At 43.2% G+C, this 26,952-nt stretch overlaps 1 protein-coding gene across 2 annotated transcripts in view; it reads left to right on the top strand.

Annotated features, from left to right (window-relative positions):
- Positions 1-26,692, top strand: part of ZFYVE9 (zinc finger FYVE-type containing 9) — a 95,928-nt gene extending 69,236 nt beyond the window's left edge. For both annotated transcript variants that reach the window (XM_029617539.1, XM_029617540.1), the window contains 11 exons: positions 4,641-4,763; positions 5,612-5,767; positions 8,472-8,696; positions 9,213-9,295; positions 13,752-13,856; positions 15,524-15,674; positions 16,229-16,309; positions 17,384-17,546; positions 20,893-20,998; positions 21,275-21,451; positions 22,172-26,692. In XM_029617539.1, coding sequence (XP_029473399.1) covers positions 4,641-4,763; positions 5,612-5,767; positions 8,472-8,696; positions 9,213-9,295; positions 13,752-13,856; positions 15,524-15,674; positions 16,229-16,309; positions 17,384-17,546; positions 20,893-20,998; positions 21,275-21,451; positions 22,172-22,333 — 1,532 coding nt within the window. In that variant the 3' untranslated portion in view covers positions 22,334-26,692. The remainder of the gene's footprint in view (positions 1-4,640; positions 4,764-5,611; positions 5,768-8,471; positions 8,697-9,212; positions 9,296-13,751; positions 13,857-15,523; positions 15,675-16,228; positions 16,310-17,383; positions 17,547-20,892; positions 20,999-21,274; positions 21,452-22,171) is intronic.
- The last annotated feature ends 260 nt before the right edge of the window (positions 26,693-26,952 follow it).

Here is a 26,952-nt window from a genome sequence, read left to right as displayed (position 1 = left end):
TCATAGAGATGAATTGCCAGCCTTGGTTTCCCAGACCCTGAAAATGTTGGGAGTTCCTGGAGTGGATTCTATGACGGAACCAAAGAAGAACCCCATTCTGATTTCCTTGCACAAAGCATCTTGCTACTTCACAGTACTGGAAGCCATCCAGGAGTTGATTAACCTGCAATGGGATGCCCCAGAAGCTAGCTTTAAAGAGGGCCGGGCAATAGAAGCTCTATACCCGCTGAATCCAGCAGTGAGAGAACGTTTGCATTTCCCTAAAGTGGATGTACTGGTCTGTGCTGTCTCTAAGCGAACTATCCCAGTGGAGGGAGGAGCGGCCTTAAAAGGATGCACATGATAGACAATTGCGGTCTATCCTTAAACAAGCCTTTGATGCAGTAGCAATGACCTTACAGATTGCTTCTTGTTGTCCCCTGGTAATGCATTTGTGCCTACTTCTCTTTCAGGAGGTGGATGACTTAGGGGTGAACCCCAGAGCAGCTATGGAGCCCGCTGCCCCCTTTTTAACAGATGCGGGCTCAGATCTGGTCTGTACTTAAGCCAGAGGAGTGGCCTCTGTAGTAGCAGCCAGAAGACAGCTATGGCTGTGGAATTGGTTAGCTGGCGTAACTTCCAAGGCTAACCTTACAAAATGCCCTTTAAAGGATCCTCCTATTCGGAAACGAATTGGAAAAAACTGTCTAGTAAATGGGGCGAATCTCCAGTCCCCTGGCTACCAGACGATAAGAGAAAGCAGTTACAGCGCCCATCGCCTATGAGGGGCAGTCCAAGGGCTCTCAATGTTTCTGCCCCTACAGAAACTTGATATTTCAGAGGCCTTGGCCTTTTGGAAGAACTCAGTCCTTTCATAGTTGACAGGCCAAGAGAAGGGTAGGTTCGGATTAAGGATCATCCCGAACCTCCCAATGAAATTTTGCTTACCTATCTTCGGAATGAGGAGATAGGGGGTCGACTGTTTCACTTTTACCAAAGGTGGGTTGAGAGCACTTCGGACAAGTGGGTGCTGGAAGTCATAAGAGAAGGATATGCACTGGAATTTCGCAGCACTCCTCGGATGTATTCATGATCTCTCCTTGCCACTTCCAGCACAAAAAGCCAGCAGTGGAGATTACTCTTAAGGCTCCTCAGGATGTGGGCTGTAATCCCAGTACTTATGCCCCAGGAAAATACAGGGTGTTATTCCATTTATTTCATCATACCCAAGAAGGGAAGGTTCTTTTTGCCACCTCCTGGACCTCAAGAGTGTCAACCATCACCTACGAGAGTCATTTCCGCATGGAAACCTTGCACTCCGTGATAATGGCTGAACAACCGGGAGAGTTCCTAACCTCCCTGGACCTATCCGAGGCCTACCTACATATTCCAATCCATCAAGAACACCAATACTTCCTACGCTTTGCCATACCTGGTCACCATTATCAGTTCCGGGCACTGCCCTTTGACCTAGCCACCACCCCAAGAACATTTTCCAAGAATTATGGTGGTCATGGCAGCAGTGTTGAGAAGAAAAGGAATCCTGCTACACCCGTACTTAGATAACTGGTTGATCTGGGCCACGTCCGTGGAAGAAAGTCTCCGACTGACCAACAGGGTGACCTCCTTGCTTCAGGAACTCGGTTGGGTAGTAAACCTGGACAAGAGCAGTCTCAAGTCTTCCCAGTCATTGGAGTTGAGAGTCCGGTTCAACACCAGGCAGGGCAAGGTCTTCCTCCTGACTACATGGATACGGAACTTGATGTCCCAGGTGCATCAGTTGATGAACACAATACGCCTGACAGTGTGGAGCTATCTCCATTTTCTCAGTTTGATGGCGGCAACCTTGGAAGTAGTGCCGTGGGCGAGAGCACACGTGTGCCCACTTCAGCACTCGCTGCTGTCACGTTGGAACTCGCAGGCTCAAGACTATTCGATTCAGCTCCACTTATTGATGGGAGTCTCTCTCACCTCAAGTGATGGTTGCAGGAGGCTCATCTGAGCAGGGGGATGTCCCTTTTCTTACAATGGACACAAGCCTCCAGGACTGGGGAGCTCACTGTCAGGAACACACGGCCCAGGGATGTTGGATGGAAGAAGATGCCCTCTGGAACATCAATTGCCTGGAAGCCCGGGCAGTGAGGCTGGTGTGCTTGCAATTCAGCTACAGACTCCAGGATCAAGTGGTCCTCATAATGTTGGACAACGCAATGATCGTAGCCTACAATAATCACCAGGGAGGAATCTCCTTATGGAATGGGCGAAAATATATCTACAGATGATCTCAGCCTCACGCATCGCAGGAAAAGATAACGTGGGAGCAGACTTTTTAAGCAGGGAGATTCTGGATCCAGGAGAGTGGGTGTTGGCCGAAGCCTTTCAACTGATAGTAGCTTGCTGGGGCCTCCATCGACCTGCTGGTCGCATGTCACAATGCAAAGGTTCCCCAATTCTTCAATCGCAGAAGAGATCCATGATCCCAGGGATCGACGTGCTCGTTCAGATCTGGCCGGAAGAAGAGTTGCTATACGCCTTCCCTCCATGGCCCCTGCTGGGCATGATCATTTGCAGAATCGAGCACCACAGGGGATTAGTCATACTAGTAGCTCCAGATTGGCCCAGGTATGCGGACATGCGGAGACTTCTGGTGGAGACTCCCCTGTGCCTCCCACCGCACAGGGACCTTCATGAGAATCCGACTTGATTCTGTCATATGGTCTGGCCCTTGAGAGGGCTCGCCTGATGAAGTGAGGATATTTTGTGGCGATAAATGCCACTTTATTCCGGGCTCGGAAGTTCTCTATGTCCCTAGCATATGTGCAGCTCCGGAGAGTTTTTGAGGCCTGGTGCGAGGAATGTGATGTCCCACTTATTCTGGAATTTTTGCAGGACGACTTGAATAAAGGATTGGCCCTTAACTCCTTGAAGGTGCAGGTAGCGGCTGTCTCCTGTGTCAGGGACGAGGTGAACAGAACTTCCCTGTCGGCTCATCTGGATGTGGCTTGTTTTCTGAAAGGGGTGAAGCACCTTTGGCCAACTAAGGTGGCCAGTTCCCTTGTGGAATCTTAATCTAGAATTGGAATTTTTGGTAGGGCCCTCCTTTTGGCCACTGTGAGCTCTTTCCTTGTGTTTATTAACCTTGAAAACTGTGTTCCTGGTGGCTATATGCTCAGCGCGTTGCATCTCTGAACTGCAGGCATTGTCGTATTGGAAATCTTTCCTCCGGATGACTCCAGGAGCATTGCAGCTTTGTACTGTTCCATCTTTCTTGCCCAAGGTAGTCTGAGTTTCATTTGAATCAGACCATTTCGTTGCCTTTCCTAGATAAGCACAGGGACGTGGAGGAATACTGCTTCCTCTGTCATTTGAATGTCTGTAGACTTTTGGTGCGGTATCTGGAAGTTTCAGAACCAGTCCGAAAGATGGACCACCTATTTGTCCTTCATGGTGGAAGGAAGAAGGGCGAACCAGCTTCATGGGCTACCACAGCTCGCTGGATCAAGGAGGTGGTCACAGGAGCCTATGTGGAGGCAGGAAAGCCATTACCTTCTCAGGTTAAAGCTTATTCCACCAGGGCTCAGGCAGTCTCATGGGTGGAAGTTAGACTGCTGTCCCCCGTCGTTAGCGCCTGGATGTACAGGCCCGAGAAGATGCAGCCTTGAAAAGGCGGTGTTAACTGGACCGCGGGCAGCCTCCCGCCCCGATCAGGAGTAGCTTTTGTACATCCAGTTGGTCCTGAGTCCATCTGGCTACACACTAGGAAATGGAGAAATTACTTACCTGATAATTTTGTTTTCCTTAGTGTAGACAGATGGACTCAGGATCCCACCCCCGGCTGCCCAAGAACGGTGCCAAGGATTCACCCATGGAGTGGATATCGATTTGAAGAGATCACGGGTAAGCTGTCATCTGGTCTCGAGATCAGGGCATCTATAATCTTATTGGGGTTCAGTGTTTGGTTGAGTACAGTTATGGTTAACTGTTTTTAATCAAGTTTTTTCGATAGTATATCTACGGTGGCTTTTGAAGAGAATACTGAATGGCTGAGGTCACTGCAGGGGTGTATCTAGGGTGATGTCAGCTTTGAAACCTGACTCCGTCTCCTTCTGCTAGCAGGGGAACACATAACCCATTGGTTCTGAGTCCATCTGTCTACACTGACAAAATTATCAGGGAAGTAATTTCTCCATTAACCCAGAGGTGTTACTGTATTTAGAGATGCAGATGGACATGGATTCCATTCACGTAATTCCTTCCAACATTTCCATATGTTGGAAGGCATATCAAAAGGGATGAAAGTAAAAGTTACAGCTATCTGGAACAAGGGGCAATAGAGGCTTTCAACAGGGAAATAGTCAAAACAATTTCTTCACTTAAGCTTCTCTAGATTCAGAATGAGAATTTATTAAAAAACAAAACAAAACAGCGGCTTTCACAAGTGCTTGGGGAGCAGCATCAAGGATCCCAGAGCTGTTTCCTTATGCTTAGCTCCACACTTGCAGCATGTGGTTTGTGCTGTCCTATGCTGTTGCCTCTTTGTATTGGATAAATAGTCTTTATAATTGTCAGATGTGCAGCCAGCTGGAGCAGGTGTGCACAGAGGTACTTTGCGTGGTTACGAGTAAGTGCTCTGGACTCACTGCCGTCCCATGTTCTTGCAGACTATGCAGTAGAAGAGAGGCCGTCGCAGATGTCTGTGATGCAGCAGCTGGAGGATGGGGGACCCGACCCTCTTGTGTTTGTTTTAAACGCAAATCTGCTAGCTATGGTTAAAATTGTAAATTGTAAGTATCTGTGTTGAAGCAAAAAAAAAAATTCCATAAAAAAACAAAAATCCCAAAGTGACTAGTTTTTGTTGTAAACTATAGCAATTTGTATGATTGGAGGAAGGACTAGATTTTTCTTGTAGTCTGTGTTTCACTACTCTGGGGTTTCAGCTTTGATGCAGCTTTTCTGTTAATAGGTAGATTGCTTTTGCCAAACACCTTATTGTACCTTGCTGCATTGTCACAGTCTGCTTATAAAGGTGACCTGGTGACTAGAAACCTTTTTTCCTTTTATAAAACAAAATACTCACATGATGCAGGAGACATCTGTTAGACCCTCGTAAACTCTGCTCCTGTACTTTTCCATTGTTGGTAGCATCGCTTGAAAGATTGTTCCCTGTACGTACCCAGATCAGACCAGACGTCTGGGTTTTGCCTCCCTGCCAGCAGATGGAGACAGAGAAAGTTTCACTGAAACTGTACATAAACGAGTGTGCCACCTGCAGTCTCAAGAAGAGTACATTTCTGGATCCTCCCAAGGGATTATGAGGATTTATGGATTTATGAGGATTAAGGGATTTATGTAGCAAATGCCTCAAAGATTTTGTTCGCTGCCTCTATCTGCTGGTAGGGATGTAAAACCCACTTATCTGGACTGATCTGTGGTATTACAGGAACGAAAATTAACAGGTAAGTACCAATTTTCCTATTGGAGCAGAGGTCTTGGTGGTGTCAGCTGGTGGTTTGGTCTCTCCTTCCATGGGTGCACTAAGGCCACAGAGAATGCTTTCCATTATGATAAAGAACCTGCTTCCACTCTTTGTCTGTCTTCCGTGGCCTAAGTTCTGTTCTCTCCTTCCTTGCAGATGTGAACAGGAAGTGCTGGTGTTTTACCACGAAGGGAATGCATGCAGTGGGGCAGTCTGAGATTGTAGTTCTCTTGCAGTGTTTACCAGATGAGAAGTGTTTGCCCAAGGATCTCTTCCATCACTTTGTGCAGCTTTATCAGGATGCCTTGGCAGGTAGGAGGGATGATTTATCTTTATGAGCCATTGCAAAGGAACATTGATTTGCACCTCTTTATCAACATGATATATAGTAGGGGTGGGCAATTCCGGTCTTCGAGGGCCACCAACTGGGTGGGTTTTCAGAATATCCCTAATGAATATGCATAAGACATACTTGCATACAGTGGAGGCAGTGTGCATGCAAATCTATTTCTTGCATAGAGATAGATTTGGAACCCTGCAATCGTAGGCCCTGGTTGGTGGTCCTCAAGTCCTGAAAATGTGACTGGTTGGAGGTCCTTGATGGCCGGTATTGCCCATCCCTGGCAGTTTTTACTGCTTTTCTGTGCACTGTGTGGCTTGGCTGCACATTTTACTTTCTGTATCCCGCGCGCATACCTAATAGGGCCATCAACATGCATTTGCATGTTGAGGGCGCTATTAGGTGTCGCGGGTTGGATGCGCGTTTTCCTCCCCTTACTGAATTAGGGGTAAGGGAAAACGCGCGTTCAAGAGCAGGCTAACAGTGCGCTCCGTCTGCCTGTTACAGAGGGCAATTTTAAAAGCGTTTTTCTTTTTTAAAACTTGGTAAATACTGATTATCCCTATCAACTTTGTCTCACTAAGAGGGAAGATGTAATGTTGGTAACTGGATGCTTATAAAGCAGTAGTGTTGCAAAAGCCTGGTTTTGGAAATGGTCTTACCGGGTGATTCTGCACTTTTTGGCTAGCTATAACAAGAGTTCTGGTAATAATCAGATGTTATGTGGTGGGCAGACAATCCTCTGCAAATTAACTCGGTATAGCACAAATCAAGCTTTCGGGGACCTGTTGCATCCTGTACGAACAAGATGATGAGCAATTAACCTGTTCTTACCATATCGTTGACCTATTGAATTGTATGGAATGAAAAAAGTCCGGGCACAACATGCTAAAGAGGCTTGTCCCAGTTAGTAGCTTTGGGGCTGAGAACTGAAGGGTGGTGCCTCGTAATATTGGAAGCTTGCCTCGCCAGTAATCACAATATGGGAAAAATTCTCCTCGGCAACTTTAAAAGGATTATACTTATTTCCTGACTAAATACTATAAATAGATTTTTTTTTTTTTTTTTTTGTTAAGCTCCTTTTCAGGAATGGTAGACAGCACAGACGAATACTGCCACTCATGGGGGAACGTGGACCACTTCCTGTGATCTTGTGCGTTTCCCAGATGCAGCTCAGAACCCTCCAGAGTTCAGCGGTTGCAACTGTTGCTCGTTGCCTCATTGATTTGCATTGCTTAGTTACACCAAGCAAAAATGGATTTCTCGAACTGCAGATGTGAAATCCACTTTTTTTTGGGGGACAAAGAGGGCGGACATTGGGAGTTAGCAAGAAAAGAACAGCCAAACGTATGGCAAAAATTGATTGGAAGAATTGACAAGGTATAGAACTGAGATGCTTACTTTTATTACAAAATCCCAAATGGATATCATAGGCAAACACATCTGGGTGGGTTCTTAGAGTTTCGCAATGTAATCTTGTTCATTCAGAAGACCCTGCTCTCACACTCAGGTGCTGTACCCTCTGTCTGATGGGCACCTGCATCCCTTACTGTGTGTGCCTGCATCATTCCTTGCTGTGCTTACGCACAGGCTTTCTCACTTGATGTAGTTATTCCTATTCCAGCTGCGCACACATGTTCATGTTTTAGGATTATTTCATGTTTCCAGTCATTCCTTCACTGCACTTAAACCTCATCAATTGCAAACAAATCTTTGCCAGGTAGTGGTTTTGACCATTTTCACTCATATTTTTAGTTGAGATTATAGATACCCAGGTACAAGATTTGCAATAGTATGTACATCTATTATTGGAAAAGGGGTTATTGGTTGTCATTATCACATTGAAGTAAATAACTGAGATACAGCACAGGTACGTGGGAGACATACAAGTATGACTGACTATAATTCCCCTGCACACAGATGTTGGTATATTAGCATTTATAACAGGGCTTTTATATGTTTATCTTTTTAATCCTCTATTTTACATCAGATAAATTGCTGTAAACTCTCAGTATTTCACAGTATCACCTGGTTTATTTTTGAGGTCCCTGGTGTACAGCATGTCAGGTAACTGAGTGCTGTGAGAATTGCTGTGCAGTAACCTGATGCACTTTTTCCTGAAGATGTAGGCACCTGCATTTTAAACTGGTAAATGATTATTGCAGAACATTTGATATGAGGACATGTTTTGGATTATCAGGTTTGCTTTGATTAGGTGGGCATTCTTAATTATGGATAATGCACATGAGAAGAGCATTTTAGCTGTGTAAATTGGTTATCTGAATATTGCCCACTCTGTGTGGCGAGAAGTTACATGCATTGTTCCATGACATATGGACTTTTTAGCCACATATTTAGATTGGGGTGGAAAGGTGCCATGTAGATGGTATTTTAAAATCTAGGCATGTACTTTTCAAGCAAAATTCAGCCTGCACAAAAATCAGGTGCCAGTACTGGTATGTGTAAAAAAAAAAAAAAATTAAAAATAAATAAATAAATATATATACATACACATACATGGTTGTTGTCCCAATGCAGATAGTATGAAAAGTCTTTAATCCTCCTATTATTGCACACCCCCTTACCACTACTGATGATGATACTTTTACAAAACTGTATAAGGTTATAAATATAAAGAAAAACTGTGTTGCTAAATGGTAGATTTCCCTATTGCAGGCAATGTGGTGGGAAGCTTGGGCCACTCCTTTCTCAGCCAGAGTTTTCTGGGTAGTAAGGAACATGGCGGCTTCCTGTATGTTGCACCCACCTATCAGTCCCTGCAAGATCTGGTGCTGCCCAGCGCACCCTATTTGTTTGGCATCCTCATCCAGAAGTGGGAGACTCCTTGGGCCAAAGTATTTCCCATCCGACTAATGCTGAGGCTTGGAGCCGAGTACAGACGTGAGTAACGTGGCTTAAGCCACGCTGGGATCCCGGGTTCTGCGTACGCCCGCTGTGTGATGCTGCTCTGTACTGTGAACCGTGCATGTGTCGGGGAAATGCGGCTCCTTAGGCGACTCTGCTGGCAGTCAGTAACTGCCAGGGAGGTGGTGGCCATCAGTGTAAACAGAAGAAATCAGAACTCCCATCAGTTTAAGGTTTTTAAATGTCTTCCAGTGCTAGTAATGTCCTCCCTACCATTTATAAGACCCTTCATGAGTATGCCATCTCTGGAGAAGAGTACAGAATAAAATCGGCATCTAAAGCAAACATATTTTAATATGTTACAATTCAGATTTTATGGAAAGCCAATTTCAGTTGCATCCTTTATTCCTTGGCATTCTAGTGGAGCTTGTTGCGTGTGTGTGTGTCGCGTAATGGGCTGACTTGCCAGGACCTTCCTTGTCCAGTTTAAAAAAAAAAATCTCTAAAATTGGTCTAATGAGCCCTTGTTTCTGTTCCTTTTTTTGGGCCCAGTTTACCCATGTCCACTTTTCAGTGTCCGTTTTCGGAAGCCGTTGTTTGGGGAGACTGGACACACAATTATGAATCTTCTGGCAGTGAGTATTAACCTTTTGTGATTGATTTTTTTTGTGTTGATAGGGGGGGGACTGGAGATTTAGTAGTTTGTGATACTTATTGTGGGGGAAGGCATTTTTATGATTTAAGGGACTCTAGTCTTTGTATATGGTGTATATATATAATATTTTATATTTTTCTTAATGAAGTTATGTGTGTGTATATATATATATATATATATATATATATATATATATGTATATATAAATGGAACAAATTACCCTGACCTCTACCTTTATATCTCTCAAAACATTTTTATTACAAGTCGCATTACTTTATTCCTAACACTCCACAAACATGGTATTAAACCACCCTCCTTCAGTAATTAGTATTGTGTCCACTCACCCTAGCCATACAAAACACACTCATACCATTCACACTTCACAAATTGGTTACCATACCCTAAATTGTTAGGTAACCTCTTTAAACATGCCCAATAAAGGCCTACGAGTCGCCTAATTAAAGGCTTCATTGGGGGAGTTATACATAGGACAAATAAACATTCTTTGGCGAGGCTTAAATGGCTATGAAATAACAATGAAATAAGTTTGTTAGTCCATCTTAGTTTCTCTTTTCATACGAACATTAATTCAGCACTGCTTTCTCACTAGAGCTGCACCCGGCATAATTTTAATTAATGAAGGAGGGTGGTTTAATACCTTGTTTGTGGAGTGTTAGGAATATGAAACTAATAAAATAATGCGATTTGTAATAAAAATGTTTTGAGAGATATAAGGTCGAGGTCAGGGTAATTTGTTGCATTAATATATCCTGTATACGGGAGAGTGCCAGTGTAGTTATTTTGGAGGGGGATGGGTGTGTGTGTGTGTGTGTATATATATATATATATATATATATATATATATATATATATATATATATATATATATATATATATATTAACACTTAATTCATACTAACAATTCATGTTTGCTTGTTGAAGGAGATATATATATATATATATATATATATATATATCTCCTTCAACAAGCAGAAAGATCTGCAGGCCCTGGAAACATTTCAGTCAGGAGAAAGAGGATGGATCTATACCAGAGTCCATAAGCCCAAATTTGCTGTCTCCAGCCTCTCTCTCTCAGGGAAGCTTCTGCCCTCTGGAACAAGGGAGGAGGAGAACTGACCATTGCTTCGCCTCCCACTCCAGTCCCCTCCAAAGACACCATAGGCTAAGGAGATGTCCCAACATGGGCAAAAGCTGGGTAGTTAAATCTATATAGCGTTACTAAATAGCACTGACACACAAACGGAGACAGAGTGAGGACTGTTGCTGTCAGACTGCAAGCCTCACTGATAGCAAGGCACTTTGGACTTGTCCATCCCCGGCACCTAGCTCTCCTGAACTTCGGCTCTAGGTGGCTTACTGTGCGCACACCAATGCCACCCAGGCATATATACAGACCCCTCCATGACATAGTCAAATATGGGTTCAAGACTGGGTTGCGGTTATATGTGCTTAAGTTTAGTTTGCAGTCTTATGCGCACAAATATCCGTGCAAAAAACACAATTCGGTCTAGGTCATGGCCTTGCGCACACAAATACCTGCGCAAATACACGCTCAAATCTAGGCCGCGGCTTACATGCACAGGTCCCCACGCGTGCAACCACCATAAAGCGAGAAATCGTGCACATGCCTCCCATGCGGGAAAAGAAACGCAGTCGCGGCCTACCACACGGCTAAGGAAAGCCTACTTGCCCCTTCAACACGTTTAGGCCAGGATCCGTTAAACCTCCGGCACTGAAAATCATCGAAGGCCTGAAGAGCTTCTCAACAGCTCAGGCCTCTTGACTGGCTGAGAATCCATAGAGACGGGCTGAGAGCCAGCATCTCCCACGTAAGCAAATTAAGATTGCCAGAAGACCTCTATCAGAACCAGAGACTCCTTGGTGCAAGTGCCTCTCTGTACCTCCACGGAACAGAGAACCACCCGCGATAGTTGAGAGGATTCCCCTACCTCTCCCGCCGACGCTGCTAGGGAATTGAAAATGGCAGCCATTTCTGTGCTGATGGGGAAAGCCTCAGCACTAGACCCCATTCAGACCCCTGAACGCCATGCCGCTTTTGCCGATGCGCCCTCTGTTCCTCTCCGCACCTGCGGCACCACCAGCACTTCAATGGCAATCAGGGGAACAGTCCCTCAGTGCCATGGAGCTAACACCCGGTCTCCTCCACAGCTAGAGAAGTCGCTGAAAATCCCATCGCTGAGCTCCCCGAGCTGCTAAGTTAGCTCCCCCCTGGGAGGAGGCTGCTGCACAGATTCCTCTAACTAGGTCCTTGTTCTGTTTTTTTTCCCTCTGAGAACAAATAAAGATACATGGAAACCAATGCTTTCCTTTGGTAGATCAGAAAAGAGCCAGACCACTGGCTATATCTGTCTCCTTTAGGCAAACCTTAGCAACCCAGCCCAGGACAAACCTTATCAAAGGGATACTTCTGGGCTTGCAGTGCAGAACTGCCAGCTGTCTCGTGGGGGTTGAGGGATCTGGACCACCAGACCGAGCTATCAGAAAGTTCACCAACTCCCGCTCGTCCACCTCATACCAGGGGACCTCATAACCCCCTGGGAGGTTCCAGAAGTTTTGTCTTTTAATCTCTTCTTTCCTCCTTCCCAAGCAGGTGGAGGATGTTCTGATTTCAGCTAGGCCTTCAGTGGCTTCAAATGGAATAGGTTTTTGACTTGGTGTAGGGCTGGCCAGTTAGTCTTCTCCTCTTGTGGCTTGAGGGAGTTTCTTCATTATCTATTCCCCCCCTCGTCTTCGGGTCTTGGCACCTCTTCAGTCAAAGTTCACCGTAGTGCCATTAATAGTGTATCACAGCAGGTGGAAGTTGCTCTGAATTCTCTTTCCACCCTTCAAGCCTCTGGTCAGTAAACCTTCACTGTTTAAGGACCTCAGTATAGTCCTAGCTCAACTCATGAAACCTCCCTTTGAAGCTCTTGATTCGGTGGACTTGAAGTTTCGTACCTAGATAATGTTGTTTCTTTGGCTGTTGCTTTGGCACAAAGAGTAAGTGAACTACAGGCTCTGGTTTCATATTCACCATACCTGCAAGTTTTTCCCAGTAGGGTGGTTCTACAAATTCATCCCCGTTTCCTTCTGAAAGTGGTATCTGTGTTTCACATTAATCAAGTCATTGCGCTGTTTACATTCTTTTCAAGACCACAAAGGAGAATGGCTCTTCACTTCTTGGACTGAGAGAGTCACTGCTAAACTTCTCAATTCTTTGTGTCCTTTCATCTCAATAGATTGGGAATGGCAGTTGCTAAACAAACCCTGTCCATTTGGCTAGTGGACTGTAGAGATGTGAATCGGAACCGGTATTGGTTCGGATTCCGGTTCCGATTCACATCGTGAAATTTTTATCTTGCAGTCCGATCGGGTTTTTTTTTTTTTATCGGCTGCGCCCGAGCCGATAACCAAAAAATACAGCCGACTCTTTAAAATGAGTTTGCTAGTATCCCCCCACCCTCCGGACCCCCCCCCCCCCAAAATTTTTAAATACCTGGTGGTCCAGTGGGGGTCCCGGGAGCCTTCTCCCGCGCTCGGGCCGTTGGCTGCCAGTAAACACAATGGCGCCGATGGCCCTTTGCCCTTAGCATGTGACAGGGTATCCGTGCCATTGGCCGGTCCCTGTCACATGGTTGGAGCAATGGACGGCCGGCGCCATCTTTAAAAATGGCACGGGCCATCCAGTGCACCTACCATGTGACAGGGGCCGACCAATGGCAGCGATAGCCCCTGTCACATGGTAAGAGCAAAGGGCCATTGGCGCCATTTTGATTAGTGGCAGCCGACAGCCCGAGCGCGGGAGAATACTCCCGGGACCCCTGCTGGACCACCAGGTATTTAAAAAAATTTTTGGGGGGTTCCGGAGGGTGAGGGGATACTAACAAACTCATTTTAAAGGGTCAGGTTGTGTTTTTAGGTTGTGTCCTTTCTTCCCGCCCCCCCCCCCCCCTAATGATAAGAAAACCCACTAAATTAATCGTGGGGTTTCCTATCGCTATCGGGGACCCCCCCGATATCTGACGATATTTTCAATCGTCAGATAAACGATTCACATCCCTAGTGGACTGTATATTTATTGTATTTACATTTATATACCACTTCATTCATACAGGATGCTCAGAGCAATTTTCAACAAAAACTATAAGATACAACAATAGATTTGCATTTACTTCCTCCATTGTATGCAGATCTATCTCATGCATATTCACTTTGGATATCCTAAAAACCTGGCCTGTTTTGGTTGGCTCTCAAGGACTGGAGTTCACTTTTGGGCTAGAGAATTCTCATGGCTAATATTTTTATAATTCTTTTAATCTTGTAGTTACTTGTTAAAGCAGTAATAGTGATTGCTTTCCAAGACGCACCTTACCACTAAAGAGTATTCTTTTCCCTTTTCCCTCTGTGATTATAAGGACTTTAGAAATTACCAGTACACACTGCCTGTGGTCCAAGGGTTGGTGATGGAGATGGAAGTGAGAAAAACCAGCATTAAGATTCCCAGTAACAGATACAATGAGGTAACGTCATAAATAAATACACATAATTGATAGAATGTTAAAATTATCCTATTACAGGGAACAGTTGCTGATTAACAGAGGTTAGTTCAGTACCATCAGCCTCAGGAATTGTGTACCTTCTATGTGCAAATAAGTGACCTGATGTTTCTGAGAACCATAACGGATTTGACATGTTCTGATGCGTTGCCGGTGTTGGATTTCAGTTCTGTTTGTGCATTTGGTTTCACTTTTAGCTAGAGCGCCTTATTAGAAATATGTAACGTTTTGCCGGTTGTGGGATGGTCCCGCAACTGGCAGCGCTCACCCCCAAGACACCATCTGCTCTCTTATGCGGCATGGATGCTGCCGACGGACGCCCCCTGTGGCCTGCCTTAGGCGCACATCAGGCTGCATCTTAAAGGCCTAGCGCCGCCGGGGGATATAAGCCTGACTCACGTTCCAGTCAGTGCCTCAGCGACAGGTCCTCCTGTGCTGCAGTACGTGTTGCTATTCGCTGTGCTCCTGCCTTGTTGCCTCCTTGCCTTGCCGTACCCTGTCTTGCCTTGCTTGTCTGTCCACTTTGCCTGTGTCTTGGTCCCCGTCTTGTCTGGTCTGTTTGTCTCTTGCCTGCCTCCTGGTACTGACCTCTGCTACAGGCCTTGACCACTCTCTTGCCTGCTGTCTGCTCTGGCTTTGGCCTGCACCTGGACCCTGCTTCTTCGCTGCCAACCCTGACCACCGCTCGTTCCTGGACTCCCACCGACCGCCCCTCTTGGGACCGTTGCCTAAATCCTGCTGGCCCTTGGAACCCAAAGACTCAACCCACGGGGAAAGGGGCTGGTAAAGGTGAAGCCCAGCTCCAGTTCCTGTAGGGCGCGTCTGCCAGCTGTTGGTATGGGCTTGGTAGGTTTGGTTATGTCAACCACGCCACAACCCAAGGGCTCTCTAAGTGTGACAAAATGAATGCAAGCTTGCCATGAAGGGACCAGATTTTTTCTGACGTAGGTGATTTCTATAGGAGGTTCCCCCCCCCCCCCAGGTAGGTCAGACTGTACAATCTGTGTTGAAATTTAGCATCCCTACTCTTGTTGTAGGCTGTTAAGTATTCCAGAGTAGAGAAAGGACTTGGGCTAGATGGCATGTTTAACATACAGTGTTTGTAGTGCTGTGATGGAGCATTGGTTCAGTAACATCTAAGAAGTATATGTACCCGTTATTGAGCCATGAAATGCTTCTGCCTGGGTCACCCAGTGTCACTTGGAGCAGTGTTTTCTCTGGGCTAGTAGACTACCCCTTAATTAGTCTGGTTTTCAGGACCTCCACAACGAATATGCACGGATTCTACTGCATGCAAATCTATCTCATGCATATTCGTTGTGGAGATCCTGAAAACCAGACTGGCTAGGGGGTACTGCAGGATTAGCTTGAGAAACAGTGCCTTGGAGGACTCCCCTTTAAGGTTATGATCGTAAGCAGTTAGAATAAAGAAGGGCATGAGCTTCACTACTGAAGCTGCCTGTGACTGTGGAAGGATAAACCGTTTTATTTTCTGAAGGCTTTCTTTAGAAGGCAGTGAGGTCATTGAGTCAGTTGCCCCACCCGTAGTAAGGGACTGTGCCTGAGTCTGTTGAATTTGTTAACATTTCTTGGCTTAGACTGAGATTACTGCATTTTCTTCTTGGTCATAGATGATGAAAGCCATGAACAAATCGAATGAGCATGTTCTGGCAGGTGGAGCATGTTTCAATGAGAAGGCGGACTCCCAGCTGGTTTGTGTGCAAAATGATGATGGGAACTATCAGACACAGGCTATCAGTATTCATAACCAGCCTCGGAAGGGTGAGCCACGGGCGATAGAGCCCTGCAGACTTTGTAAGAATCCCCATTTCTGTTCACTCACACCATTTGTGACTAACTCACTCTCTCTCTCTCTCTCTATATATATCTATATACATATATTTTTTTGCATGCTCATCAGTTTGCATCTCTCTTCTTTGCTTTCCCTAAGGTTTATTTTTCCATTGGCATAAAATTGGATATTTTTATCATTATGCCATTTTTTTTTTAAATGTCTCCTTTTCCCCACATCCCAAACAGCTCTTCCACCAGTCTGAGTTTACCAGTCGGCAGAACCCCTTCAAATCCCTCTGTCCCTAAAACTTTTACATTTTCTTAGAGTTGGCACTAGCTCTGATCCTACTTTTTCACGTGAGTCTGTGATACATTTCCTGTTACCAGCAATACCGTATTGCTCTTTAAGAATAATTCACAGTTCTGACCACCCTTCGGGGTTTCCTGGTCCTCCCTATGCATGACGGAGGTCTTTAATACCTGCTGCAAGCTGCCAGTGTATATAAGGAGGTCGCTATTTGTGCTTCTTGTTGTTGTTGCAGTGACTGGGGCCAGCTTCTTTGTGTTCAGCGGAGCTTTAAAGTCCTCTTCAGGATACCTTGCCAAGTCTAGTATTGTGGAAGGTAATTAAGCATTATGATTAATTTACGTGGACTCCTTAAGTAGTTTTTATAGTGATACGGAAGCACCGTCGAAATGGTTTCTTTATTCCTCCTCTAGGATCCTCAGTAAGGAGCTGCAAGAGATGGTGGAGGAATGCTGAGTACAAAACTCTTGTGCTCTCCTTCAGCCTAACCTACCCTGTGGCTTTTCCACATGACTCAGTTTGACTGTCTGTGTGTGTGTGTGTTCATGTGAGCATGTGAAAGACTGTGCTCCCCAGCTCTCTGTTATTTCACCTGCCTTTTTATAGGCTACTGCATTTCTTCAGCCCGTCAGAAGCAGACCCGGCAGGTTTTCACTTTGTAATTCTTGTCCCAGTGAATTCTGGTATTTGCAGTCCTCTTGGAATTTTCCAAGTGTTTTACCTGTGTTAATCGGCTCTCTGGAAATTGCTCATCCTCTGTTCTGCTGGACTTTTATCCACAATAAAAAGAGGGGGAGGGGGGAGGGGCTTGCTTAGGTTGGAGCAGGAACCATAGATGCGTGAATTGCATTTTGAAATCTGCGCATGTAACTTTCAAGTAAAATGCTACCAGCACAAAAAGCAGTACAAGTGGCCATGTGTGCTTCAGCTGGAACCTTTATCCTAGAGCAGTGATGGCGAGCTCCAGTCTTCATGTGCCACAAACAGGCCAGGTTTTCCGGATATCCACAATGACTATGCATGAGAGAGATTTGCATACAATGGAGGCAGTGCATGCAAATCTATCTCATGCATATTCATTGTGGATATCCTGAAAACCTGGCCTGTTTGTGGCACTCGAGGACTGGAGCTTGCCATCACTGTCCTAGAGACGAGGAAGAGCAGCAGTAGACTGAGATGGCACGTGAGAAACTGGGTAAGAATTGGTACCTGGCGGCTTTCAGCAACACATTATTGTGTACCATGAAACTGTCTTAAAGAAATAAGAGGTATTTGTTTTACGAGGCCAAGTTGAACAGAAGTAAATTATTCTTACTTTCCTTTCACTGTGTAGGCCTGGAAATATTGCCTTTGATAACTTGTTTGTGGGGGGTGGTGCTGATTTCCCCAGATGGAGTAATGGTCCAGATAACCACGGAGAACATGGATGCCTTGAGACAGGCCCTGAGGGAGATGAAAGACTTCACAATCACCTGCGGCAAAGTGGATGCTGAAGAGCCCCAGGAACAGGTTTACATACAGTGGGTGGACGATGACAAAAACTTCAACAAGGGGTAAATAAAGGAGGCGCCTCTTGGGGACCGTGCACAGCATGTGTGCTATCCTCTGATGCTGCTGCTGCACAGGCTGCAGGTAGCTCTCTGTGTCTTTGTGGCTGGAATGTCGTTCTGTCTACCCCACTTTCCACATGGTCTGCCTTTTTCTTTTTATACAAGAAAACTCTTGTCAGGAATTACACAAATTTGTATCATGGAAAAATGATGAGGTCTGTATTCAGACACAGTCTGGATAGCAAAGTTAGCTGGATAAACTTATCTGGCTAACTTGGGAGGCGTATTCAACAGTGTAGTCACAGTATAGAATCTAGCCAGCTATCTTAATTAGTTAGCAGCTTAACTCTAGCTGGTTAACTTTGGGACAGCTGAGTCATCCAGCTAACTCTGAATATTGGAGTTAGCCAGTTAACTTAGCTGGCTAACTCAGTTTCTCCCAGTTATGCCCCTAACTTATCTGGCTAAATTCTAGTTTCCTAACTTCTTAGCTGGTTAGAATTTAGCCGGATAAATGTTGAATATAGCCAGCTAAGCCATTTAGATGGATAACTATTACGTTATTTGTCTAAATGGCTTTTGAATATGGACCATTACAAAAACAAGTGCTAAATAAGAAAAGGTACAAAATAACAAAGACCTTGTTGTCAGGCTACATTAAGAAGAGCTAATAATAAGAGAAAAAGATAACTAAAGGAAATAAGCAATAAGCAATCCAATATATTATATGTTCAGACACTGTCCCTAGAAATACCTGGACCCAAAAAACAACACGGAAGACGATGTACCGTAGCCGGAGATAGATCAGAAGTCATTCTCTTACCAAGCTGTTTAGTATAATTCTGAATTGGCTCAGAAAAAGAGATCATAAGGCAAATATGAATGACGATTGAGTAAATCCAAATCCTTCTTAGAGCACAAACTATTTTTGACCAAACTTGATGAATATAGAATCCAAGTAGATACAGAAAAAAAGATATTTTTCAAATTTAATTGAATCATCTACTAACAGGTCTAAGGAGTTGTTTAATATTTTGAATCATTGATCTCCCCTTGAGATGTCAATACTGTTCAGCTATTTGCTTTGATGCAAATGAAATTGGAGCCTTCTTTATTAAGATCAAAAAATTAAATTTGCAATTTCTTAATAATTTAGGTATCTATAAAGCTGATGATAATCCTATTTTGTGGGAAAATTTGATGAAGTCTCAGATAGTGAAATCATAGAAATTATTGGTAAACTTAATACCAACTATTGCCTAATGTTACGATGTTCAAATGCTGCTTTGAAATGTATTAAGACAGATTGTGCAGCATTTGTTTCTAATTTAGTTAATGTTGATCCTGCAGATATGAATAATTACTGGCCCATTTCTAATTTGGCCTTCATTTCTAGAACATTAGAGAAAGTAGTTCTTAAACAATTTGTCTTTTTTAGATAACCATGCTATTTGTGCCTTACATCAATATGGGCTCCGTGCTGGACACAGTACGATAGTCCTGTTGCTTTCTGTTTTTGATAAATTTCATAGGGGTTTTGACAATGGTTCTGAATTTTTCTTGATGCGCCTTGATTTGTCTGCAGCTTTTGATATTGTTGATCACAACATATTGTTATTGAGGCTTAAGGAAATTGGAATAGCTGACAGAGTTTTTAATTGGTTTATTTCTTTTTTAAAAGGATGCCACCAGAAAGTAGTCAACAGTAATTTGAGTTTTCATTATTTGAAGTCAAAACTGGGGTGCCACAAGGATCGGCTTTGTCCACATCTTTATTGTGTTTATATTGCCTCAATTTGACATAATCACATTTTGCAGATGATATTCAATTTTATATACCTATTAAAGGTTCCTTTTCGATGGCCTTAGAGAAAGTAAAAACTACTATTATGGCTCTATATCAGTGGCTGATAGCTTTTTAGTTAACTTATTTTCTATGGGATAGGAGGTGATGTCCTTTGGTTAAAGATAGGAAACAGAGAGTAGGATTAAATGATCAATTTTCTCAGTAGAAAAGGGTAAACAGTGGAGTGCCTCAGGGATCTGTACTTGGACCTGTGCTTTTCAATATATATATAAATGATCTGGAAAGGAATACGATGAGTGAGGTTATAAAATTTGCAGATGATACAAAATTATTAAGAGTAGTTAAATCACAAGCAGATTGTGATAAATTGCAGGAGATCCTTGCGAGTTTGGAAGATTGGGCATCCAAATGGCAGATGAAATTTAATGTGGACAAGTGCAAGGTGATGCATATAGGGAAAAATAACCCTTGCTGTAGTTACACAATGTTAGGTTCCATATTAGGAGCTACCACCCAGGAAAAAGATCTAGGGATCATAGTGGATAATACATTGAAATCGTCGGCTCAGTGTGCTGCGGCAATCAAAAAAGCAAACAATGATAGGAATTATTAGGAAGGGAATGGTGAATAAAATGGAAAGTGTCATAATGTCTCTGTATCGCTCCATGGTGAAACCGTACCTTGAGTACTGTGTACAGTTCTGGTTGCCGCGTCTCAAAAAAGATACAGTTGCCCTGGAGAAAGTACAGAGAAGGGCAACCAAAACCAAAACCTCTTTAGCCTTTCCCCTATGAGGAAAGGCTAAAGAGGTTAGGGCTGATCAGCTTGGAGAAGAGACAGCTGAGGGGGGATATGATAGAGGTCTTTAAAGTCATTAGAGATCTAGAAGGGGTAGATTTGAATCGGTTATTTACACTTTTGGATAATAGAAGGACTAGGGGGCACTCCATGAAGTTAGCAAGTAGCACATTTAAAACTAATCGAGAAGATTCTTTCACTCGAGGCACAATTAAGCTCTGCAATTTGTTGCCAGAGGATGTGGATAATGCAGTTAGTGTAGCTGGGTTAAAAAAAAGATTTGGATAAGTTCTTGGAGAAGTCCATTAACGGCTATTAATCAAGATTACTTAGGGAATAGCCACTGCTATTACTGGCTTCAGTAGCATGGGATCTACTTAGTGTTGCCTGATATTTAGGAAATCTGATGGATACCACCTTATCTTTACATCTTCACTTAAATCAGTTTGTTCGCAATTAATTTTTCAAGCTTCATCTGATGTGGTGCTACTGCCTCCCTTTCTCCTATGCCCTGATCTGTCACTGTCAACTTTCTCCCGCCTCTGGCCCTGTTCTGTGATAACAGCTGATAATTCTGCATTTTGTTGATAGGGGCTGATAATTTCACCCTTTTTTTTTTTTTTGATTTTGCTTGTGAAAAAATTGGGACCCTATTTATCCTTTCTTATGATATTCCCATGGGCAAACTTAGCCCTGTTGTGTGATATGTACTAGGCTCTTAGTTTCATTTCTCTTTTCTTGTAGTGTTTCAAGTCCCATTGATGGTAAATCCATGGAATCAATTGCCAGTGTGAAGATATTTCATGGATCAGAATATAAAGCAAATGGGAAAGTCATCAGATGGACAGAGGTAGGGAAACTGGCTCTTGTCAAGCTAGAGCAGCGATGGGCTTTTCAGCACACAACCACTTTTCCAATGCTGAGGTCTGGCAGTGATGCTAGAGCACGCCCATCCATCGAATTTAAGCCAAGAACTATGGTGCAGTTATTTGCATTATGTCATTTCTGATTTTAAGAAAAATCTAAAAATACTGAGGTACCCAAGCTGTCGGGCTCCACAAAGAGAGACTGCTGTAAGGTACCTGGTTGCTGGCAGTGTAAGAAGTCCCTTTTGTGCCTTGTTCAGGTGTTTTTTCTGGAGAATGATGACCAGCAGAATGGCTTGAGTGACCCTGCTGACCATAGCAGACTGACAGAAAATGTGGCTAAGGCCTTCTGTTTGGCTCTTTGCCCTCACTTGAAGCTACTGAAAGAAGATGGAATGACTAAACTGGGCCTACGTGTTACACTCGATGCAGATCAAGTAAGATCTAGAGAGCGTCTTTCATCTTCTACCATGTTTCAATATTTATCTCCATATTGCATGAAATAAGCAGATCCACTCACCAATGAGATGGTTCTCTTTACTTAATGCACCATGCACTCTTCACAAGTAATAGTAGTGCAAGGTCCAATTAAACCAGAGGGGAAACAGAAAATATTTATTAAACACCGGGATCCAAATATTTTTTACAATGGAATGTTTAAGAAACATGCAGCCCCCTCTGGGGTAGGAAGCCAGGTGGCACTTGGCTACATGAAAGCTTTGCAATGGAGAGAGAGCCAGCTATGACTACTCAGTTACGTTTGTGTAAATTGTGTGACCTTGCAATAAATCTGTAACTGGTGGAGGAGGGACTTGAATTCACATCTGAGAATATTTCTTGACTTGTATTTTGATACTCTGCTAGGCCGCACGTTCCCTCAATGTTTCCCATGCCTCTTCATTGATTTGTAATGTAACATTACTGCCGCTGGAGTAGTTATGAGCCTTACATCTGAATGGCTCAGATTTACACCTTGCCCGTCCGAACGATGCATTTGAGTATGCCCTGTGCATAGCTGACTGAAAGCACCACCTGGTTTACACAATACTGGAAATAGATTATAACTTGGGTCTGTGCATGGTGTGTTTGCTCTATGAAAAGGGCCGGGAATGGCTGACTTAATCTTGTTATGGGCTTTTGTTGTACCTCTCTTTCAGGTTGGCTATCAAGCTGGCAGTAATGGACAACCCCTAGCCTCTCAGTACATGAATGACTTGGACAGTGCCTTAGTTCCAGTGATTCATGGAGGAGCGTGTCAGCTGAACGAAGGACCCATTGTCATGGAGCTCATCTTTTATATCCTGGAAAACATATCATAAAAGAGGACTTCATTTTCTCTTTTCACTTATTTATCTGAATCATTTGCACTTTAAAACTGGAAGATGAAGCTTTTGTTAACACTACTAGTTGGGAGGGTTGGAAAGGGACAGACGTGTTCCATTAAGTCTTCTATGCATTTTCAACAACAAACAGTGGATAAGGGCAGCTTCGGTACTTTTGTGCTATCCTTGTAGCTAACACGCTTTTGTTACTGTTGGAAGGATAATTGCGCCTATGCTTTAAGACTGATCAGAGTTAGGACAGGCTTAACTGGATGGAAGGATTACTGGAGTGTCAATAGAAGATAAAGCTCCAGGACTGTTTAGAAAGAGACATGTAAGAAGGAACTACATTCTGACCTCATGCTAAACATGATGCAGTTGATGCTTTTTCTGCATACATTATTACAAAGTCAAGTTTACATTATTTTGATCAGATTTCTGGTTGAAGCACATCTAAGACACTTTTTATTTTTGGGGAAAGTCGTATAAAGATGCATGGTAAGGATCCTAGCCATAAAATGATACTATGTATATTGGAAATGTGACAACAGTGATTGGGACCTTTAGCAATCTGCATGACTAGGAAAAGGCTGTTGTCGGACTAGTTATATCTCTGAATATAACGCAAGAAGTTATTGTATGTATATAATAGGTGACAATATGGCAGGTGGGATGAATATTTTATTATTTTTATAATGGGTAGGAAGCCTACCAGAAATTCTGCAGATTTCTTTAGCTACATAGGAACACTCCATTGTCCTGTATTTCATTTCCATAAAGCCAGGGATGATCTGTAACTGTTTTAAAATTATGCACATCCTATGGGAAAGAAGTGTTAGTCCTCAAGTGCATTTACATAGTATTCCACTTCTTCCCTAAGCTTTTTTAAATTACTTTGACAACACTAACTACTTTTGTGGAAGGTTGATTGAGGGCCAGGTGTGTTGGTAGCCTGCACATGGCTTGTAGCAGAGCATGCACTATGCCACACATTGGCATAGTACCCTTCACAGAGAGAGAACATAACAGTGGAAAATACCAAACTGAAGCTAGCAGAATTCAAGTCTCTCACAGCCATGACCCAGTTGACCTGCTTTTCCTTACTCTCACTTTGGATGAGCATTAAAACTCCAGAAGGCTGAAGGAACAAGCAGCCAGCTGGTCTTGTTTGTGGATCAACTAGGCGAAGACCCATTACAGAATTTATAACATCTAAAGGTGTAGTATCACTACATGCCCATGAAAATAAGTCACTGACAACACAAATAGAGCAGGGAATATGTCTGAATGTTCCTCTAGTCTAAGCTTTAAATGTTGGCCAGCGTTGACCTGGAATTGCTTGCCTTGCTGTTACTATGCTGCCCAGGTAGAGGTACCTATATGTTCAAAACCAGTCATCCTGGTGTCAATGACAGAGACAGATGTGGCTAAGCATGCATCTAGAATGGGGAAAACCAGGGAACCAGAATGGTGATGGTGGAGGTGCTATTTGCACTGACACAATCAATATAGTTACAGCCACTTATAAATTATTACATTTTGAATTGTGGTTAATTCAGCGTTGTAAGTGAATAATTATAGCCAAGGAATTAATTAAAAATACTCTATTGTATTTTACCAAAAGGTTAAAAAAAATTCCTCTTTAAAGTTAGTACAGTCTTAAAGTGAACATACACATCTGCTCTGCCTTATCCTTTTTGGAATTGTATAATACAGGGGAGGATATGATACAACACCTGCTGAAACTCCACATTCACTGGAGAGACCATTTCAATACCTCAGCTGCCTGGCATGGGGTTGATGGCTGATGCAGTGCCTCACAACCTATAGAGCCTGTTGTGGAATGGTTTCCGTTAGACACAATATATACAACCAAATTATCTTTTTCAAGTAATATTTTTGACATAAGAAAAAATTTGCACCATATTCCACAATTGTATTTACCAAGATCCAGGCTAATTAAGAAGGTTGAGCTGCTCCTTAAAGACATGGATGTTTTTATTCTAAAGCCATTAAATTCTGTTACAAGGCTCTGGACTGGCAAAGGAAACATAAAATTGAGAATTATCTGCCTTGGACAATGCCAGGAGGGAGCACCATACAGGATATTACGTTTTAGACATAAGCAGTAGGGGATTCTCGAACCCAGACTTTCAAATTGAAATGTAGAACATGTAAAAACCATAACAAAGCCATAGGCCATGGCATTTAGGAAAATTCAGGCAAGCAGCTTGCATGGCTAAGACTAGGACCCATTTTATTTGGTTTGTTTTTTTTTAAAGCTTTCTGATAGTTCAGAAAGGGGTGGATATAGGAAAAGCATTATTGAATAAAAAGGTCCTTGCATACTTATTAAATGTTTCCTGATCAAATGCTTACCATTGTATTTAATGAAAGCAAAACTGTCCACATGCTGTGGTGAAAATTATGATACTTGCCAAATAGGAAGAAATAATCTCTCTGTGGACAAGCAGGACTAAATTCAGCCACCCAAGTGGGTGACATCACAGGCTGCTGCTGACATGGAACATGCTATTTAAGCTCAGAAAGATCTAGAAGTTGTTCTGAGCATGAGTTGGTATTCCCGTGCAGATGCCACCCTGTGAATTTCCTCAAGTCATTTTTCTTCCACTGAAGCAAAATATTTTTGCTCTCTCTTGGACTGCTCACTGTATTTTTCAAGTTTTGCATTGGGTTTTCTGTTCTCTTTTTATGACTGAGTCTTCTAAAAAAAACCCCAAACCAAAATAGTTGTTTTTGTTGTTGTCCATGATGTTGGCAAAGAAGGCCTTCAAGTTATGCACAACGCGCAAGCATAAGATGGCCAGCCTCAATGACCATGAGCTCCTCCTCCTGCTCTTCAAGCACACTCATACAGAGAACTCAAACTGAAGTGTCACACAGCAGATCATAAAGAGAGGAAAAGTTTGGAGAGACCACTATGAAAAAGGAAAGGTCAATCTACTAACGGCAGAAATTGCAATTCATTGGGCTCGTCTAAAGACTGGAAAAGGGAGAAAAAGATACCTTTCAGTGCTGAGAACATCCAAGAAATACTATGCTGAAAGTCCATGTGTGCAAAGGAAAATGGCATTATCTCTGTGCTGTCAACAGTGGCTGCCTCAGTGCTGATGATTATAACTACAAAACGTTTTGGCACTGAGACTATGATTTGGCACAGAAAAACCACACCAAAACCTCCTGCTGTTAAACATGCTTCACCGGTTTTGATACTAGAGTCAGACACCTCTTCAGTAACACGTCAACCTTCTGCATTTGAGTACCATTTTTTAATGCAAGAGTTATGGTTGGAGTTTGTTCATAACTATAGGAAGAAGATCCCAACCACTCCTACTTCACACATGGAACCCATTTTAGAAACGTGGTCTGCTGCACTGGAATCAGTCTCCTACTCTACCAGATCAGAAGTTTCAGTGAGAGAAATTTTATAGCCTCCACTTCTAATCTGTGATTCTCATTTGCCTTATGACTCTTCAGTTCCTTCACCAGAGCCAACTAAGAGTACTATACCACCAGAGGAAATGACCTACCCTGCCTTCCTTCAAAAAAAATGACATAAGCACATGTCATGCTGAGTCAGAGCAAAGTCCATCAAGCCCAGCATTCTGTTTCCAGCTATGGCCAGTCTGGGTCACAAGTACCTGGCAGATCACCTAATAGTTGATCCATTTCTTGTATCTTACTCCCAGGGATAAGCGCTGGCTTTTTCAAGTCTACCTGGGCAAAAACTGTTTATGGACTTTTCCTTCAGGAACTTGTCCAACCCTCTTTTGAATCCCTCTCTGTTACCTTGACCATCTTCTGGAAACAGATTCCATACCTTGATTGGGGGTGAAGGGGATAAAATACTTACTACATTTTGCTTTAAAGTTGCTGGTTGCTAGTTTCAGAGAGCATCCCCTAGTCCTGGTGTTAGTTGAAAGAGACCCTTTGAAAAACGGTTGACTCTCCCCTATTAAATCATGTCTGTGGTAAGTTTGTTTTTGATATATTATTCTTTAGTCTGTTAATCTAAGTTATGTTCTTATCCTCCAGTTTCACAGTGATTTCATGTAGTTGCTCAGTCAGCAGAATTTATTCCATTCAAGTTAGAGGAAAAAGTGAAACCAAACAAAGACTTCCCAGGTATCTTGACATATATACAGGCACCTACTCAATATATTTACTGGGCTAGTGGATGCTACTGGGAGAAAGATGTTTCAATCAGTAATATTGCAAAGCAGAATTTCAGCTCAGCAATTTGGATGGTCCACTAACTGTACAATCTTCTGTAAAAAAAAAAAAAAAAGCACTTTAGCTAGTTTCCCATCAGACACAATTTTATAATTTATTTCAGTAAAAGAGACAGATATGCAAATTCTTTAATTAGAAGTCTGTGATACACCATCAAGATCATCAACCATAAATAAAGGAACCAGGAGTCTTGCTTGGCTATAAGCCTCGGGTCTTTAAGGGACATGCATGACTAGTTGGCAGATGGCCCTATATTCTGGAGACAACTTATTTGTCCCCAAAGTTGAAGCGGTGGACTTCATAAAAGTTAGTTTCATGCTGCAGATTGCCACTTAAGAACAGCAGTTTTCTCTAAAGAAATC

The sequence above is a fragment of the Rhinatrema bivittatum genome, chromosome 10 (assembly GCF_901001135.1).
Source record: "Rhinatrema bivittatum chromosome 10, aRhiBiv1.1, whole genome shotgun sequence".
In the NCBI taxonomy this organism is placed as follows: domain Eukaryota; kingdom Metazoa; phylum Chordata; class Amphibia; order Gymnophiona; family Rhinatrematidae; genus Rhinatrema; species Rhinatrema bivittatum.
Note: the sequence above shows the minus strand (reverse complement) of the source record. Positions and strands in the feature narration are given on the sequence as shown.